Consider the following 20230-nt stretch of genomic DNA (forward strand, 5'->3'; position numbering starts at 1 on the left):
GTCTCTGATATGAACCTTCATGGTATTTGCATATAACCTACCCGCATTTTCCCACATACTTTAAATCATCTCCAGATTACTTGTAACACCTAATAAAATGTAAATGCTATGGACATAGTTGTCACCCTGTATTTTAAAATCGGTATTGTTTTTTGTTGTTGTACTACTCTTTTATTTTTCCTGAGTATTTTCAATCCCTAGTTGGTTCAATCTGGGGATACAGAACCTGTGGATACAGACAGCTGACTGTTTTAAGACTGCAAAAATAAGTATTTTTGAAATCTTCACATTCATTGTTAAAGTATTAAAAAATAATCACTCTGCAAATACTCGGACTCAGTATCAAGCAGAGGAGCCTTCCCCTCTATCTTTTAAAGTGAAGCCAGCTAAAAGCTTTGTCAGCTTGCTCTTGAAAACAATAATATGGTCACAAAACTTGCTGTGACCATTCTGTCTCTTTACAAATTCTGTAAGGCTGGCCTGCTTTTTTCTTCCTTCTAAATGACTGATTGAGGTGGTGATTAATCCTCTATAGCATGTAAAACAAGGTTCTCAGGAGCTCCGAGTCCACGATAGAGGACAGGGAAGCTGTTGTGCTCAAGAATTAATCCATCCAAGGGAATCAAAGGCAGCCACAATGCAGTCATCAGCATGTTTTCACTATGCAAGCCCCACACTTCCTACTTAGAAAACACATAACCATTACCCCATTCTGTATTCTCACAAGGCTCCCTTTTATTTATTTGTGTTTGTTATTATATAGCTCATACCGACAAGTTTGTGTGATTCCACTGGTGTGCACACATCCATTGAGACAGGAAAAAAAGAAGTGTCTATTGCAAACTTGTTAAAAGGGAAAAGGGACTCCCACTGTTTTTTCCCTTTGGCCAGCCTTCTATTTAGAGGACGAGCTTTAACTCTTTATGTCCCAGAAGAGAATGACTCCTTTGTGTAATTTTACTTTCGCAATGGCTTCTTTACTGATGGAAAGTCATAAATGAGAGAAAAATGTTATTCATAGATTGCTGCAATCCTAGAAGCTGATGTGTCTTCAGAGTTACACGGAGTACATTAGATAGCACATGGGAAAACTTTTATTTCATTCTCAACATGCTTAAGCTATTTTTACAAATCAGTTAAAAGTATGCCTACACAAAGCTTAGAAGCACTTTATTTGGTAGCAATCAGTATTTTTGTAAAAACTTTTGGACAGGTCTTTATTGTTTTTATTTTGGAAGGTTCAACACGAATTGTGCAAAATCTCTGGATATATTGTTTGGTGATGTGGCTGTTGAAGAAGATAATATGTTTTAAGCATTCACAACGTGACCTCCCCCTAGAGCTTTTGTGGATAATATGAATGATCTGGATTCAGTGAGTTCAGTGGTCATTTAATCCACTCCTACCTCTCATACAGCAGACAGACAGATAGATGAACAGACAGACAGATACCTAGATGTCAAATAAACTCCTGCTCCCTAAAAGTACTTTTGTAATTCCAGTGAAGACATGGCTAAAACTGAGTGGCACCTTCATGAGACTGGTGCTTTTTAAATCAAAGAAGACAGAAAGGCACCTTTAATGCTATGGCGCTGCACCAGAGCAGAACATCAGCTATTCCTCCCCCATGACAGAGGCATGAAGCCGGGGAAGACACAGGCATTCACCTTGACACAGATGGGGCCTGGGATGTCGACTTCTGGGACAAACTGGAACAAGAAGAGTTAAGGGCCCACATGTTCTCTCACCAACCTCGCTCCCTGCCACATTCCAAAGGGATAGGGCTCAGTGACAAGACAGCCCAGTACCTAAAATGAAGAGGGAGGGTTCTTGAATTATTTAACTGGAAATGAGTCTTGTCAATGTTTTGGAAAGGCAGAGGGGTGAAAAGAGATTGGCAGAATTAATCACAGTGAGAAACTACTTCAACTGCCTGCCAGAGTTCAGAAAACCCAATGAGAAGAGGAATATAAAGAATGATGCTGAGTTGCCATCTGAAGGGACAAACAGAGTCCAAGGCAATGTCCAAGTTTTGTCAAATAAGGGTTGTGCCCTCCAAGAGACTGGTTTATTATCTGCTGTCACAGTAAGTACAATATATTCTTTAAATGCATGTTCTATCCAGGGGGACAAAGGCAAACCACACAGTTACATTAATGCAAAGAAACAAGAGAACGCTCAGTTACTTCCACTTCTAGCTTATACACATTAAACTCCACTACCTAAAAAATTCGTAAGTTCCCGAATTTGTACTTATAAATCTTCAAACACTTGCGATTTCACATACTGCAGAAGATGAAAAATCCATGAAACATACTCCAAAAATTCAGGTATTTGGATGCAGTTCATTCACTAAGAAGAAAAAAGAAAGAAATGCAGATATAACAAATCTATTCACAAAATTCATCAGACAAAGGGGAAAAAACCCCAGAACTTTGGTCAGTGATCACAAATAACTTAAAGAAACCTGAAACAATTCATGCAATAGTATTCAAGGAGTTTTGTTTTTTAAACTATAGTGAACATTAACTATCTTTTAAAGAAAATCTAATTCCTATGAGTAACTTACTTTTACACCACGTATACATTTTGATATGCCTTTTATATTTCTCACCCAGAATGAGTTTGAAATTTTATCTGTTTTAAGAAAATGGCAGCATAAAGCCATAACAAAAAAACTGTTTGCAGCTCTCTTTAGGGCTTTCCTTGGTAAACCACTAGAGAGGGCACAATTCTCCTATCCATATTCTTACAAAGAGCCTCGTGCTTGACGCAACGGGGAAGTGGAAACAGCTTTCTACAAACCAAAGGGAAGGACAGTTCCCTTGAGGGTACTTACTGGCTTAGGGGTGTCTCTAGTAGATTTCAGGATCAGCTTTTCGCCCTTCTTTTCAACTTCAAAACCCACTTTTTTAAGTAGGGATGCATCTGCCAGCCCCTGTTCCTCCATCTTTGCAATCAAATCTTGGTTTTGGCTGTTGTCTTCAGTAAGGTTTCGGATGGCATATATCACCCACTGGGTCAGAACTGGAGCCAGAGTGAAGGAATGTGACAACATACTTTCCTGTTTGATAACTTCACATAAGAATTATCAGAAAAGGAGTAGAGGAGCACAGAAACACGGAACATCCAGGATCAATTAACAGGTTTTCTTGAGGATGCATTCTCTGAATATGCATCTAAACTGCAAACACATTAAACAGAGGCAATGCATGCATATGCACATGTACATCCAACATGTGTGTGTGATGTCCAGCCACTGGCACCCAGAGATATTTACTCAGTATTTGCTGAATGAATGAACAAGGAAGCAAAGTCTTAGAATAGCTCAAACTGAAGTTTAGGAACCCAAGAACACACACACAGGCACACGTGTGTGCGTGCACACACACATTCCTTTGTTGAATACTTATGTTACTGACTCACTAGGGAAAGAATAAGGGGAGCACTAAAGAATCAGTCACAAAGATGTCAGGTTAGAACCAGGAAAATCATCTTGTTTAATGGGAGCCCAGTTAGAAATAAGAATTGTTTCCTAGGAGTCACCATGGAATTTCCCGCATTCAGTATTCTAAAGATGAAGCTGGAAGGCCTTTGAAGGACTTGCTGTGTTTAGTGTGAATACTCAGGCTCCTGAAAGCATCAGGGCTCACTGTGCCCAAGTGCTCACCTGGCACGTTCCGCTTGGCAGGAGACCAGAGACAACCTACGAAGACTGGGATAGCGTCGCCACATTACTGAGTAGGGCATTTGATTTAATCACCAAGAGCCGTGTAAACTTCATGCAAGCATTAAATTGCTATTATATGTAGTTCTAGAAAGGACTGTACAAACACTACTGCAGGGACCAGTCTTCACTGGTTGGATTCAGGGACTTACATAAGAAACTGCCAAGAGAGGCTGCGTCCCTACTGGGCCTGGCACCCTGATCCAGGGGAACAACAAAGAACCTAGGGTGGAATAAACACTTTTCCAAAGAAAGAGGCCTCCCCGCCCCTGAGCAGATAAAGGCATCAAGTCAAACAAGTCCTGTCCCCTGATGATTACCAGATGCTTCCCACTCGGGCACTGCCAATGTCAGAACCAGGGCGTCCGTGTCCCCACAGGGTATCAAACCCTAGAGCTAAAGAGCCAAGTCTTCTGATCTTGTCCTGAACGCCCCTGTGCAACGCTGTGGACCAGTTCTGAGACATTTCTAGCTCCCCCAACACGGCATGGGAACACGGAGAAAACTTTTAACATTCATAAAGCTGGTGCTCTTTCCTGTAGTATCTGGGAAAGAAAATGAGTCCAACAGTTTCTCTCCCTAGTTCAACAGCCTCAAAAGAAAACAGTAAAAATGACTGTCCAATGAAGTCAGGCAACTGAAGTCAGTCAACATACTAAACACGGGCAGCTGTGTGCTCAGGAAGTGTTTTCGGGGCTTTAAAAAGGTTGCTCCATCTTAGTCCCTCCAGTACCCACCCGGTGAACTGGCCCAGGGTCCTCTCTGCTTCCCCACTCACAGCACTTAAGCTCCTGGCCTGGGTCTCCCAGCTCCTCCACGGCAGGGGCTGTGGTTGTGTGTTCCTGGGGCCTTGGGCCTCGACATGGAGCCTAGCACAAAGCAAAGGACCAACCAGCATGTGCTGAGTGAATGACCTGCTGGTCTTTGGAGGTTTAGCATCGAAACCACTGGTGGGTATAAATGACTGACTTTTTCCAGATGGCAGAGAAAAGGACTGTCAGTGCCCAGCTGATGCTGCTTCTATCATCAGTCATCTGTCTACGGTGGGGAAAATGTTCTCATTTTGTCATTTATCTGTCATTCTCTTGTGACAAAGTCCAGGTCCTTTATATGGCTGCATTTCTTTTCTGGAGACAGAACCTAACCTATTCAAATATTCAAGTGCATAAATCTTAAATTTGAATATCCACCTCTTTTCCATGATCACTGAACCCCCCCCCACTTTGTGCCAGAATAGAGAATAAAGATAATGAGCCCCGGTATCGAGCACTTACAACATATTCGTGAATTTCTCAACAATGAATTATTCGAATTTCACACCCAGGATGTCACTGGCAATATACAAATTCATTTTCTCACTTTTTGTAGGAAAAGGAGGAGTCAGAGATTATAAGGAGAACTGACTCAAGGAGCAAGAAATACATGTATAAGACTGGGGAATTTTTGTTCATGAGTATAACTCCCTAATGGTAAGTGAAAGAAGCATAACAATTCTTTCTGAAACATCCTGGTTATTCACTTAAATATAATTAAAGTAGGAAAGCTGAAATTCCCAATAATGCATTCAGAGCTCCTGAGATCAGAGGGGTGGTTGGCTCAGAAACTGAAGAGTCTGGTGCCAGCACCGTCACTGCCAGCAGCAAACACAGGATGTCTCTGGAGGAAAGGGACTATCAAAGTGCTCCACTCCAGGGCACGTGAGACCCTGCCAGACGGCCCCTACCAACCTCTCCTGCCAGACACCCTCATCTCTCAGGCTCTGGCAATGTCACAATGCTGGCCTCGCCTCTGTCTTTGCACACACAAATCCCTGACCTGGGATGTGCTTTCCTCACTGCTGCTTCCTTTCTCATGGGGCACACTTAGGCTTCGAGACTCAGCAAAGTATCACAGTCTCCCGGAAGCCTTCCCCGTCTAAGCTACCCTGTGACACCTGCTTAAATTAGGTGCACCTGCTGTCTGTTGCCAACGCAGTCTTTTTTTTTTTTAACAGTTCTCATCACACTGCAATGTACTCATCTGTTTATGAGTCTGTGAGCTCCTCGAGCACAGGAGTCCCATCTAATTGACTTCGAGATCCTAGCACCGAGTCTAGTTCCCAGCACAAGGTGCACGTTCAATACGTATTTATTGAAATTGTGTCTTGAAAGCCTAGGCTCCAGTGATCCTCTTGCCTCAGCCTCCTGAACAGCTGGGACTACAGCCACCGTGTCTGGCCTTATTGAATTATGTAAGCTATGACTGTTTGTTTATATTTCTGGATGCCCTCATGCACTGTGAACTCCTCGCTACAAGCCCAGTGGTACTCACTTCTCTGTGCTCTGTCCCTAGCGTGGTGCTGGGAAATGTTTGCTAAATGAACAAATGCAAGCGTGCTATCTCTCATTCACCTCGTGGGTGGGGCCACGGTGGCACTGCAGTGACCCACAGGCTGTGTTTTTGCCTCCTGTTCTTGGTGTGGTTTCCCAACCTTGGGCTTTTTAGGGTTTGAGAGATTAGATGAAAGTAAACCGATATAAACGCAACCCAGGCAAGGAGGCTGGACTGCGTAAATAAACGGTCCACGCCAGCAAAACACCAGAGTTCCCATGTGGATGGGACCAAAGAATGGAGTTTAATCTGTTCATCTTGGGGTTGGAGGGCAACATTTCTATCACATTTTGTGAAAATACTGTTATCATGGTATTTTAATAGCAACCCACCCTTAAAGTGTTTGGTAGCTAATTTCTGTAGAATACAAACTTACACAACGCCCGCTTTATATATAAGACAAGTGGAGCACAGAAAGAATGAGACTGAAAAAAAGCCCTCTTGGACATGAAGGGCTGCCAGGTGTCTCCCTCAAACAGGGGCACCGCTTGCAGCTGGGGTGATAGGTCCTGCTCAGCCCTCTGCAGCCCCAGGCTTCAGGCATACTACCTCAGGAACAAAATATGATAGTCCAGTATTTCACAAGGAGCAGATTCTTGGCATAGCCACTGACCTGACAACCTAATGGAAGAAGCACTGAAGCCCAAAGCAGAAAAGGCATTTTTGTCTTCTTCCAAAATTAGTATCAAAGTGCAAAAAAATGTAAGTCAAGGAAGTGTGAAAGGCTGAGAAGAAATAGGGCCACAAGACCACTCTGGAATCAACTCCCTTTCAGGGCCTTGAAAGTCAGAAATAACAACCATGCCACTAATAGTAAACCTCAACACTTTTCATTTAAATATACATTTAATACTCTTACGTATTTTAAGTGAAATTCATCTTTCCTTCCGGTTTAAGGAGGACTTCATGAAGGTAGAACCCCAATGCATTCTTCTTAGGCAGGCGTGAAGTTTGCTCCACTGCCCCCTCTAAGTGAGCACCAACATTTTGGGGTTTGTGTTGTCCATCTGTAAATCAAATACTACACAAACCTCCTCTAATCTGTTCCTATTTTCAGTGAGAACATTTTAGCACTGCTGTCTTGGGTTCTAGACTTAATCATAATCACAAAATCAATTTTTCATAGTTGTTTCTTTCATGAAATTTGAGTTGAAAATAAAAACACTGTAAAATACAGCCCGAGGAAGCGTGTCTGGTCCCCAGCCCTGGCTCATGAATATGCATGCCACTCCTTGTTAGAGTGCAGCCTGTGCAGACCTAGACAGTCTGAAGTGTCACGGGAGAGATTAAAGCAAGTCTCAGTTAATATTCACATCGCCCTCTTGTTCCCTCTCTAAAGGGACAGAGAGAAAGAAAGAGTAGGGGAGAAAATTAAACATCTTCTAAAGTCTCTAATCCTACCAACATCTGAAGTGCTTTATTGTATGCTTAGCTTTAGAAAGAGAGCTTCTAACGTTTCCATAGCTACTACAAATAGAAGGCATGAGCCTGTTTGTTGCAAAACTGCCTTGAAAGAACCCTGCAATCAGCACTAGAGCGGGACTTGATGGTGCTGGCCAGCTCTTCAGCAGGGGACTCTGGGGTCTTGACCCAGGCCACCAAGACCACAGCGTCAGTAAAGCACCTTGTACTGCTGAATGGCCGAGGCAGCACTGCACTGGGCCTCAGCTGGTTCAACACATGGCCCAACGCTAAACTGGGTGGTCTTGTACCAGCAAGGGGATAAGATATTAGCAGGGGAGAAGAACATAGGCTGGGAAACAGCATGATACAGAAAAACAATCCATGGTAAGGGTTTTAATGACCAGCAGACTGATGTGCCAAGCTCACTTTTAAAGTACAGTCGGGTAAGCTGAAATGTTAAAACTGGAATTGTCTGATGAGACAGATTCCATCAAGCTAAACTATTCTTCCAGCTATCAAAATCAGTGCTACTTAAAAGTCCTGTACATCACTAAATGTAGACTCCAGGGCGACAGGAACTCTGTTCTGGTCACTGCTCTGTCGGTGTTGAGAAGACTGCTAACAACAGGGGTCAGCAAATGATGGCCTGTGCTTTTTATGACAGCAAACTAAAAACAGTTTTAATATATTTAGATGACTGGAAAAAAATCTGAAGAATACTGATTTCTGACACATGAAAATTATTTGAAATTCAAATGTCAGTATCCGTAAATAAACTTCTACAGCACACAGCCACGCCCATCACTTGCCTGTGTCAGCAGCTGCTGTCACACTGCAAGGGCAGGGTGAAGGAGCTGCCAAGAGATAGCACGGCCTGCAGAGCCAAAATATTTACTATGTGGCCCTTCACAGAAAAGGTGTGCCAACTTCCGGCCTAGGACATGGGAAGCACCAATGAATATTTGTTGAATTAATAAATAAACAGGCCAGGCGCAGTGGCTCACGCCTGTAATCCCAACACTTTGGGAGGCTGAGGTGGGTGGATCATGAGGTCAGGAGTTTGAGACCAGCATGGCCAACATGGTGAAATCCCATTTCTATTAAAAATACAAAAAAATCAGCTGGGCATGGTGGTGAGCCGCCTGTAGTCCCAGCTACTTGGGAGGCTGAGGCAGGAGAATCGCTTAAACCCGGGAGGCAGAGGTTGCAGTGAGCTGAGACTGTGCCACTGCACTCCAGCCTAGCTGACAGAGCAAGATTCTGTCTCAAAAATAAGTAAATAAATAAACCAACCTTAAAAAGTACTGGCATTGAAAAAATATGCATTATGTAAATTAAAATGATTTATATGTGTTAAAAGACTTTTCATGATGTTCTGATATATATGGACTTTATTTATAATATCTGTATAACAGATACATATATTATATGTAATATCTGTATTTAGTTTTTACATCCAGGATATATATTTTAAAACTCTTTTTAGATAACAAACCCATGAAGGCAAGGGATTTGTGTATTGCAGGGCTTTCCAAAGTACACTGTAGAGCAGGGAGGGGCGCACAATTAGAACCTCTCCCAGAGCTGGCCTGCACAGAGCACGGTCAGCACCGGCAAGCCTACTCCACCCAGGCTTTTACAAACCTGTGTAATTATCTGCCCTGTTAGAAAAAGGTTTTCCTAGATGAAGATGCTTCACAAATCCCTTGTCACATCTAAACAAATATCTTCTTGGACCATGGTAAAAATGTAGAGTTTTTTAGAGTGCAAAGTAGTAGTTCAGTTTAAAAACTGTTCTCAAAATGTGTTATATTGCTACAAACCAAAATACTTTAAAATATGCCAATTTCTGTCAGCCAAAGAAGAAAACACACCAAGAGTGTGGCCCTGAAAAGGCAATCCCCTCACCCCATCTCACCCCAGTGCATTCCCAGGGGAGTGTCCTCAATGACCTTGGCCCTGTTCTCTAAGAACTTTCTTACTGAGAGGAAAAAAGACACTTCCCAAAGTGCTGCCCAGGGAGCCCTGGGCTTCCTGGAGTTTCATGGGACTGGTGCTACCTGTTGGGACCACCTCCTTAAAAAGAAGTACTCCCCGCTCGCAGGGTACTGGAGAGTAAGGCAGGGGGCTGGAGAGAGGGAGGGGCCAGACAAGATGGCGGTCCCGGGGCAGAGATACATCTGAAGATCCCCTTACTTTTGCAAGGGGCCACACATTTTTCAGAATAAACTCAAATGTCAAGAGATATTTTCATTGCTTTCTAAAGTTCATTTTACTTCCACCTTCATCTGTCATGACTATATTTTGTTCTCAACTCTCATTTATGTCACTGGTCCCACTGCGTACTCTTCTCATTCAGAAAATTAAAGTAGAAGTCTAATTTATGGTGCAGATTCTACACAGGGTCTCCCTGCGTGACGCTGAAAACTATGTGTGCAATACCCGCCACAAACCACCCATTTTGGCTCCCTCTTCCTTCTCTAAATTGTTGGTCTAGCTGGTATCTAATTTCCCTCTGAGTTTTTATATTTTAATACGAGAGAACATCTGTGCTTCAAATGTTTCCATGCAGTGCTGTATGTCCTGTTCTATGTTTTGTAGCCTGTTATGCCTTAATAGCATTTAAAAATAAAAGTTAAAATCATGACTATGTATACCCTCCAATTTGCCAATTAATGGCTAATTGCTAATACTGAAAGTGTTAAAAAAAATACTAAAGAAGGCAGAGAAATAATTGTCAGATTTGTAAATTATAGGTTACAATCTGAAGAATACAGGATAAGATTTGCATTTAACACACATATAAGAAGAAGCAGTTTCAGTCTTTCCCGAGGGAAAAAGCCATCTCAGCAACACCCCTGCACGGAAAGCTGAGGCCGCTTCCTGGCTTCTAGGCTCTAAGGGAAGTGGTACACAGGCTCCATGAAACACTGCTGAGTTTTGACAGAACTACATTTCATACCTCTGTCCACTGGAGATTTTACCTCTGTGCAGAACCCCAATCAGTACTTTCTTAAACGTGCTGAAACGAAGGCCAATTCACTGTCCTTGCTTGGCACAATGTACATTCCATAAACTGTAAAGGGAGACAGGAGATGTTCCTGACTTCACAGGCCTCCTCTCTGAAGCCTGAAACCTCTCTCTCTACAAGGCTCACACTTCCTCCACCGCATCTCGTGGGCCTAAACGAAGGGCTGTGGCACCCGTGCGCTGTCCAGGCCTTGCTGGGCGTGTGCTCTCCATCCCTCACCAGTCCCAGATGTGAAAGCTCAAGCGCCCACGCCAGGCAAAGCAGGACCCATGAGCCCGTCCATCGGGCAGTGAAGTCATGGGAAGATGACCTGTGCCCTGCACAATCATCGCACACACTGCCCACTCCAAAAGCTTCTGTGGCCCACGGAGGGCCATGCTCACAGGTGCCTCACATTCACGGGGTTTTGGCGGTGAAGGATCCTGTGGCAATGAAACTAATTTTGTACATGACATGCTCTGGAATCATTTTCCTGACCACTTCAAAGCCCAGCGTGGTACGAAGCAGTCACAGTCTGGCAGCCCCATCACACACAGGTTTCAGGGTCAGAAACAAGCAATACCACTTCTAACTGAAACCACACGAAAGGGTTCTGGGGCCATGAAATCATTCCAGTTGGATTTGGGGCAGCACTGCAATGTCACATCTGAGACTCGGAAGGAGCCACTGTATGCAGCCTGGTTAACAGAGTGCCTGGCACACCCATGCACACCGCAGATATTCAGGCCACGGTGCACGAGCTCTGACTCCAGAGAATGTGTGCTCAGACTCCTATCTTACTAGTCCTTGCAGCTCCTGGCTACAGTACGAGTGTTTAAAATATTTGCCCGTTGGTGCCTGGCTTTGATCTACTTATGAAGGGGTAGCTCCCAGAGTTCTGTCAGATCTGGGCTGTAAGGGAGGTGTGATTGAATAAACGCATGTGGATACACAGCCACGATACAATGTCAGCCTTCATGCTGCAGGAGACAGTTATAGGGGAGCAGCATTCTGGGGACAATAAACTTCTAAAGTAACCAACAGGGCTCAGTGTCTCCACACACAACCCGGGACGCTGCCAGGAGCACACTGCCCAGATGGTGGCAGGGGAAGTCCTAACGATAGGGGGATTTATGCATGTGAGTCCATGGAAGCCCAGTAGAAACAGGGGAAGTGTCAGGCCTCGCCTGCCAGGTAAAGAGGATGTTTACCAAGTACTGGTGATCTCTGGGATCAGTGGTCAGAATAAGCTGACCCCACTGAATTTCTGTTCCTGGAGCACACTGCCACTCTCAAGGCAAGCGAAGCTTTGTACATTTAAGTGTCTCTCACATAAGCCAAGACTGAAAATGAGTTTACCTTCATAAAACAGTAACACGAGTAAAACTAATAAAGGTAACAGCAGCAGTTGTCACATTCCAGGACACAGGATGTGCCAGGGGCTGTTCTAAGTGTGAAAGCATTCAATCCTCACAAACTCTCTATGCGGTAGATGTCTGTTACTGTCCTCATTCTACTGATGAGAAGACTAAGACACACAGAGGCGAACACGGCTAAGGTCCCGCAACTGAATGTGTTCTAGGTGGATTTGGAAATAGGCAGTCAGGCTCCAGCATCCGCTCCCCTGATCGCGATGCCATATCGCTGCTAAGTATGCTCTCATGACCAGTCCATCCAGAGAGACCTCTGGAGGGCAGAGCAGTTCTTCTTCCGTGTTGCTATGACTGCACGTTTCTGAGCCATGCCTGCAAACCAGTACAAGGAGCGGTAGGTTTTATGATACATGAAATACATCCTTTCCTCTTCAAAGAAATCCCAAGCGATAAAATAAACTTGCAGATACCAGTTGGAGTAACTATCTCTGCAAAATACCTTTAGAACTAGCTAGTAATTCAAAGTGAAATAAAAATTGAGAGCAGAAAAAGTAAACCCACCTAAGTTATGAGACATTAGTGTTCGTCTAGCACTGTTGATATTTCAAAATTAATGAAGTACAGCCAAGGATCAAAAATAATTCTAAGTTAGAAAGGATTAAATGAAGAACATGAACAGGCTGGAGCTTCTGGCGACTTAGAACAGACAAGACACAGCAGGCCCTGAGGAGTCAGGGAGCGCTCTTATGCTGTACACACCAGTGTCTGGGCGTTTGGTAGCACTTGCTCCAATGGCATTAGTTACCATGGCCATCCTGACCTGCCTCCTCACCCCGCCTGCCCCAACACCTCCAGCAGCTCCAGGAGGTCGGTGGTCAAGGGTACGGAGGGCTTGCAGGGTGAAGAGGCACACGTACCAGACAGACGCAAGCGCTTCCCAAGGACTCTACTATGCTGAAAAGTCAACACAGGAGAAAGGTTCTCAATCCATGCTGTCTGCTTTCACTTATAACAGTAATAGGTGACTCAAGAGTTACCTGCAGTCTGATTGGATTTCTTTCAACAAGGAGATCTCAATTCGAATTTATCCTCATCAGGGGAGGAACACTACTATATCCATTTAAAGTGAGGACACCCTTCAGCAGAAGGGTATAATACATAAATAACTCCAATATTAATTATAACACTTTAGACTATTTAAAAGCCAACTGGTCATGCTGGTGACACTTAGCTCTAAAACTCTCCCTTGATGCATATCCCTCTAACAAATTTCTGAAGTACTGAATATTTCATTTTGGGGAGAAAATTCATTCAATTACAGAAACTTAGTATTTTAACACTGTTTTCCTCTTCTCTATAAACAACACACCTCTTGATATTTAGACTGGCATTGGAGCAAGGGATTTAGATATGAACAAAAATTTAAACTGTTAATCTTACATCTGAATGTCTCTCAAGAATTTAATCATGATCTATTCATTCATTTAACACATATGAAGGCAAAATGCTCAATACTGGTAAGACAACAGCTAACAGGATAGTCCAGTCCCTGCCCTTGGGGCGTTTACATTCTAGCACTTGCAGAGGCAGGCCCTACACCAAAAAACAAAGTCTGAAAGGGGTGACAGAGTATAATTACAAGAGGACAACCTGGGGAAAGAGGAGAGTTAGGGAAGGCCTCTCTGAGGAATTAACATCAGAGCTGAAACTCAAAGGAGGAAAAGAAGCCAGACCCCTGGAGAGCTGAGAAAGAGGCTGCGGACAGGAGCAGGCCACAGAGCGCCTCCACATGGAGGAACACTGATGAGAAAAACTTGTATGGCTGGGAAGAATGAGTGAGGGAGAGTGGATAAAATGAAGTAGAGGTCAGTCAAAGCCAGCTCTTTCAGGGATTCTTAGGCTATGGTAAGGTGCCTGCTGTACTGCATTCTAACACGATGAGAACTCATCAAAAGAGCTGAAGTAAAAAAATTAAGAAGCTCGTGGGGGCAGCTGCGTGGAGAGTGGAACAAGGGAACAGGAGTTCATAATGGTGAGAATAAGATTTCGGAATAATATAGACTTGGGTTCAATTCTGGCTCTGCCATTTTACAAGCCATATGGCTTTGGGCAATTTACACAACTTTACCAAGTCAGTCGTTCCACCTATAAACTTGGACAGGTAGTGGGTACAGGTGACAGAAGGAGGTGTTTGCCATGTGCACAACATACTCAGTGCACCTGAGAGCCATGGGTGCAGTGGAGCTCCAGCACAGGCCCTGGACAGGCTTATAGGCCACCGTGCTCCTCTATCAGGTATGTGACTTCACATCCTTTTGCCAATGAGGGGAGACGAAATGATCTCTCAGTATGTCAAAGGACAGTACAGAAAAGCGATTATGTCCTTGGGCCTTGTGGGCAGTAAGCTGAGGTTCAAATTGCATTGCCGTTCCGCTGCCAAACAGCTGGTGGTCCTAGCCAGTTATAAAACCATTTGCCTAAATTCCCTCCTCTATAAAATGAAGATAAAAATACTGTTTCATAGGATGGACACAAAGAAGAAATAAGATCACAATGCAAGGCACGAAAGAGGCACTCAATGTCAGATATTACTGTTAAACAGACAGAACTGTTGGCTTTTTTTTGACCCTGAAGAATGATTAATTAGAAAACTATACTGTGCTCAGGCCCCTGATGAAGATCTGAGACATACAGGAAAAGTCTGAGGTACAGTTGCTGCCTACATTTATTTTCCTCCAAAATTTTTGTTTTACTATGGTCAAGTACACAAAACATAAAATTTCGCATCCTACCTATATTAAAGAGCACACTTTGGTAGAGTTAAACACATTCACAACAGTGTGTGTCTATCACTACTATCCTTCTCTGCAACTCTTGTCTTGTAAACTGACACTCAGTCCCCATTAAACAGTAATTCCCTTTCTTCCCTCCCCTCAACCACTGGCAAGCACTCTACTTTCTGTCTCCATGATTTTGACTACTTTAAGTACCTCTTATAAATAAGCTGACACAGTATGACTGGCTTATTTCACTAAGCATAAGGTCCTCAGGGTTCCTCCATCTTGTACTGTGTGTCAGAACTGCCTTCCTTTTAAGGCTGAATCATATTCCATTAAATGTAAAGGCCACATTTTGTTTATCCACTCACCCTTTGGTGGACACCTGGGTTGCTTCTACCTTTCGGCTACTGCACATAATGCTGCTAGGAACACGGTGTACAAATACTCCTTTGAGACACTCTTTTCAATTCTTTTGGGTATATCCCCATAAGTGGAATTGCTAAATCACATATATAGTAATTCTATCTTTAACTTTTTGGGGACTTGCCAAACCATTTTCCACAATGGCTGCACTATTTTACATTCCCATCACTAATGCATGGGAGTTCTTCTCCACATTCATGCCAAGACTTGTTTTTTTGGTTTTTTTTTCGTTTTGTATAGTGGCCTTCTTAATGGGTGTGAGGTGGTATCTCATTGTGGTTTTGATTTGCATTTTCCTCATGATTAGTGATGCTGAGTATATTTTCATGTGCTTCTTGGCCATTTGTATATCTTACTGGAGAAAAGTGTACTCAGACTTTTGCCCATTTTTGAATCAGGCTGTTTTCTTGTTGTTAAGTTTTATGAATTCTCTCTATATTTTAGATATCTGTCCCTTATCAAATAAATAATTTGCAAATATTTTCTCCCATTCTGTGGATTACATTTTTACTGTTGAATGATTCCTTTGATGCAAAATATTTTAAAATTTTCATGGGGTCCAATTTGTCATTTTTCCTTTTGCTGTCTGTGCCTTTGGTATCACATCCAGTAAATAACTGCCAAATTCAATGTCATGTGAAGCTTCTGCCCTGTATTTTCATCTAAGAGTCTTACATTTAATCCACTTTGAGTTAATTTTTGTATATGATGTTAGGTAAGGGTTCAGCTTCATTCTTTTGCACCTGGATATCTAGCTTCCTTAGCACCATCTATTGAAAAGACTGCCTTTTCTCCACTGAATGGTGTTGTCATCCTTTTCAACAATCATTGGACTACGTTTGTGGATATTTACTTCCGGATTCTCTATTCTGTCCCACTAGTCCAGATGTCTGTCTTCATGTCAGTTAACACACTGTTTTGATTATTGTAGCTTTATTATAAGTTTCAATAGTTGTTATAAGCTGGAAGTGTGAGTCTTCCAGCTCTGTTCTTCTCATACATTGTTTTGGCTATTCAATGTCCCTTGAGATTCCATATGAAGTTTAGAATGGGTTTTTCTATTTCTGCAAAAAATTTCATTGGAATATTGACATGACTTGCATTAAATCTGTAATTGCTTTGAGTAGTATTGACATCTTAACAATATTGTTTTTCAACATATGAACGTGGGATGTGTTCCCATTTTTGTCTCCTTTCTTTCAGCAATGTTTTAGAGTTTTCATGGTACAAGTCTTTCACCTCCTTGAGTAAGTTAATTCCTAAGTACTTTATTGTTTTTCATGCTATTATAAAAGAAATTACTTTTGTAATTTCCATTCCAGGTCAGTATTAGTAAATAGAATGCAACTGATTTTTGTGTGTTGACTTTAGACAGTGCTACTTTACTGAATTCATTAAAACATAAGTTTTAATGGTTTTGTGTATGAGGGGGATGGAATCTTTAGAGTTTTCTATAGATCATAATTTTACTTCTTCCTCTAATTTGGATGCCTTTTCTTTTTCTTGCTTAATTGGTTTGGTTAGAATGTCTAGTAAGATACCGAATACAAGTGATGAAAGTGGACATCCTTGCCTTGTTCTCGATCTTAGAGAAAAGGTTTTCAGTGTTTCATCATGGAGTATGTTTGCTGTTGATTTTTCACTTGTTGGTTTCTCATGGCTTTTATTATGTTGAGGTAGTTTAATTATATTCCTAGTTTGTTGAGTGTTTTTTATCATGAAGAGATGGTGAATTTTGTCAAATGCTTTTTCTGCATCAATTGAATCAATCAGGTGTTTCTTTCCCTTCATTCTATTAATGTGGTGTATTACACTGGTCAATTTCAGTATGTTGAACGACCTCTGCATTCCAGGAATAAATTCCATTCGGTCATGGTGTGTAATAATTTTAGTATGCTGTTGAATTCATGTTCATAAAGGATACTGGTCTTTAATTTTCCTGTAGTGTCTCTGTCTGGCTTTTGTACCAGGGTAATGCTGGCTTCATAAAATGAGTTAGGAAGTGTTCCCTTCTCTTCGATTTTTTTGGAAAAGTTTCAGAAGGATTGGTATTAGTTCCCCTTGAAATGTTTGGTAGAATTCACCAGTGAAGGCGTCAGGTTTAGGGCTTTTCTTTGTGAGATTTTTCATTGCTGATTCAATTTTCTTACTAGTTATAAGTCTAGCTGTATTTTCTACTTTTTGTGATTTAGTTATGATAGGTTTTGAGTTTCTAGGAATTTGTCCATTTCATCCACATTATCCAAAATGATGGTGTACAATTGTTCACAGTGCTCTCTTCCAACCCTTATTTCTGTAGAATCAGTAGTAATGTTCCTACTTTCATTTCTGATAATTTGAGTCTTCTTTTTTCCTTAGTCCACCTAGCTAAAAGTTGGTCAATTTTTGTTGATCTTTAAAAAACAAACTTTTGTTTTCATAATTTTCTCTATTATTTTTCTATTCTCTAGTTTGTTTTATCTCTGCTCTAATCTTTACTATCTTCCTTTTGCTAGCTTTGGGTTTACTTTGTCTATGTCTTTATCTAGTTCCTTGAACTTTCTTATTTTTTAATGTAAGCATTTATAGCTATAAATTTCCCCCTAAGCATTATTTTTGTTGTGTACCGTAAGTTCTGTTATGTTGTCTTTTCATTTTCATTTGTCTCTAAATATTTTCTTTCTTCTTCTTTTTATTTTTTTCTTTTTTTTAAATTTTAATAGAGATGGGGCTTCACCATGTTGCCCAGGCAGGTCTTGAACTCCTGGCCTCAAGCAATCCTCCTACTTTGGCCTCCCAAACTGCTGGGATTACAGGTATGAGCCACTGCACCCAGCTGACCTCTAAGTATTTTCTAATTTCCCTTGTGATTTTTTCTTTGATCTACTGGTTAACAGTGTATTTTTTAATTTCCACAAATTTGTGAATATTCCAGTTTTAGTTCTATTTCTGATATCTAACATCATCCAGTTGTGGTCAGAAAGGATACTCTGTATGATATCTTTTAAAATCTATGGAAACTTAATTTGTTAACCTAATATATACTCTATGCTGGAAAATGTCTTCTGTGCCCTTGAGAAGAATGAATATGCTGTTGTTGTAGGATAGAGTGTTACGTGTATGGCTGTTAGATCTAGTTTGTTTATTAAGTCCTCTGTTTCCTTACTTACCTTCTGTCTGGTTCTTCTATCCATTATTGAGACTAGGGTAATGAAGTTTCCAACTATTACTGTAGAACTGTCTATTTCTTCCTTCAGTTTTTCCTTCATATATTTTGGCCTGTTATTGGTCTGTGAAAATGTTTATATTTGTTGTATCTTCTTACTGTATTGAACCTTTAATATACTGTTTTTGTCTCTTGCAACTTTTATTTGATTTAAAATCATTTTGTCTGATGTTAGTCACGTCTGCTCTCTCTTTCTTACTATTTCCTTATACTATTTTTCTATCCTCTTATTTTCAACCTATTTGTGTCTTTAGATCTAAACTGAATCTCTTGTAGACAGCACAGTTAGATCATGTGTTTTTATTCATTCTGTTAATCTCTGTCTTTTGCTTATAAAGCTTACTTCATTTACATTTAAATAATTACTGATAAGGGCTTATTTATGTTATTTTGCTATTTGTTTCCCATATGCCTGATAGCTTATTTCTTGCATTACTGTCTTCTTTTTAGTTTATTTTTTATACTGAAATGTTTAAGCTCCTTTTTCATTTCCTTTTGTGTATATTCTATAGCCTTTTGTGTGTGTGTGTGGTTACCATGGGGATTACATTTAACATTCTAAAGTTATAATACTCTAATTCTAATTTATGCCAGTTTTACTTCAATAACATCCAAAAATGCTGTTCCTTTACAGCTCTGTTTAATCCTTTTGGCTAACATAAAGAAATTATAACCTTATACACTGTGTATCCCAAAATATAAACTAGTAATCCTTTTAAACGCATTAGTCTCTTAAAATATGTAGAAAACAAAATGTGAAGTTATAAACTAGTTTGTATATTGCTCATGAATTTATCTCTATTGAGATCTTTACTTCTTCATACAGCATCAAGTTACTGTCTGTTGTCTTCTCATTTTACCCTGCAGGATTACCTTGAGCATTTCTTGCAAGGCAGGTCTAGTGGTAACAAACTCCATCAGCTTTTGTTTATCTGTGAATGCCTCAATTTATTCCTTGTGTTTGAAGGGCAGTATGGACAGACAAACGATTCTTAGTTGACAGTTTTTTCTTTTAGCACTTTGAACATTTTGGCCCACTGCCTTCTGGCCTCCAAAGTTTCTAATAAGAAAACTGTTGATAATCTTATGGATTATCTCTTGCATGTGATGGGCTGCTTCTTCCTTGCTGCTTTTAAGATTCTCCTATTCTCCTTATCTCTGTCTTTCAAAACTCTGACTATAATGTGTCTCCTTGAGTTCATCTTACTTGGAGTTCACTGAGTTTCCTGGATGTATATATTCGTGACTTCCATCAAATGTGGAAAAATTTCAGCCCTTATTTCTTCAGATATCCTCTCTGCCCTTTCTCTCTCTTTTTCCTTGTTTCCCACAATGTGTATGTTGGTTGGCTTGATGGTGTTCCACATATCCCTCAGGCTCTGTTCATTTTTCTGCAATATTTTTTCTTTCTGCTTATTGGACTTAATATTTTCCATTGTTCTAGCTTCCTTCTGCCTGCTCAAATCTGTCTTCAAATCCTTCTAGTAAATTTAGTTCAGGTATTGTACTTTCAGCACCAGAATTTCTCTTTGATTTACCTTCAGGTCTTCTATCTCTGTTGACATTTCATTTTGTCCATATTGGGCTTTTTGTTTTGTTTTGATTTAGAGACAGGGTCTGGCACTGTTCCCCAGGCTAGAGCACACTGGCATAATCTCAGCTCACTGCAACCTCCACCTCCTGGGCTCAAGACATCCTCCCACCTCAGCTTTCCAAGTAGCTGGGACAACAGGTGCCCACCACCACGCACTGCTAATTTTTGTAGAGATGAGGTTTTGCCACGTCACCAGGCTGGTCTCAAACTCCTGAGCTCAAGCCATCTGCCTGCTTTAGCTTTCCAAGGTGCTGGAATTACTGGTGTGACCCACTGCACCTGGGCTTGTCCATATATTGTTTTATTGATTTTCTACACAAGTTCCTTTAGTTCCTTGAGCATCT

General features: G+C 41.3%; 1 protein-coding gene across 1 annotated transcript in view; it reads right to left on the bottom strand.

Annotated features, from left to right (window-relative positions):
• Window positions 1-1153: 1153 nt before the first annotated feature.
• Window positions 1154-20230, bottom strand: part of ATXN10 (ataxin 10) — a 180907-nt gene continuing 161830 nt past the window's right edge. Inside the window, exons 11-12 of the mRNA XM_033233607.1 lie at window positions 2840-3027; window positions 1154-2352 (exon numbers count right to left, since the gene is read on the bottom strand). Of these exons, the coding sequence (XP_033089498.1) occupies window positions 2350-2352; window positions 2840-3027 (191 nt within the window). The 3' untranslated portion in view covers window positions 1154-2349. The remainder of the gene's footprint in view (window positions 2353-2839; window positions 3028-20230) is intronic.

The sequence above is a fragment of the Trachypithecus francoisi genome, unplaced genomic scaffold, assembly GCF_009764315.1.
Source record: "Trachypithecus francoisi isolate TF-2019V2 unplaced genomic scaffold, Tfra_2.0 Lachesis_group14, whole genome shotgun sequence".
Lineage (NCBI taxonomy): Eukaryota > Metazoa > Chordata > Mammalia > Primates > Cercopithecidae > Trachypithecus > Trachypithecus francoisi.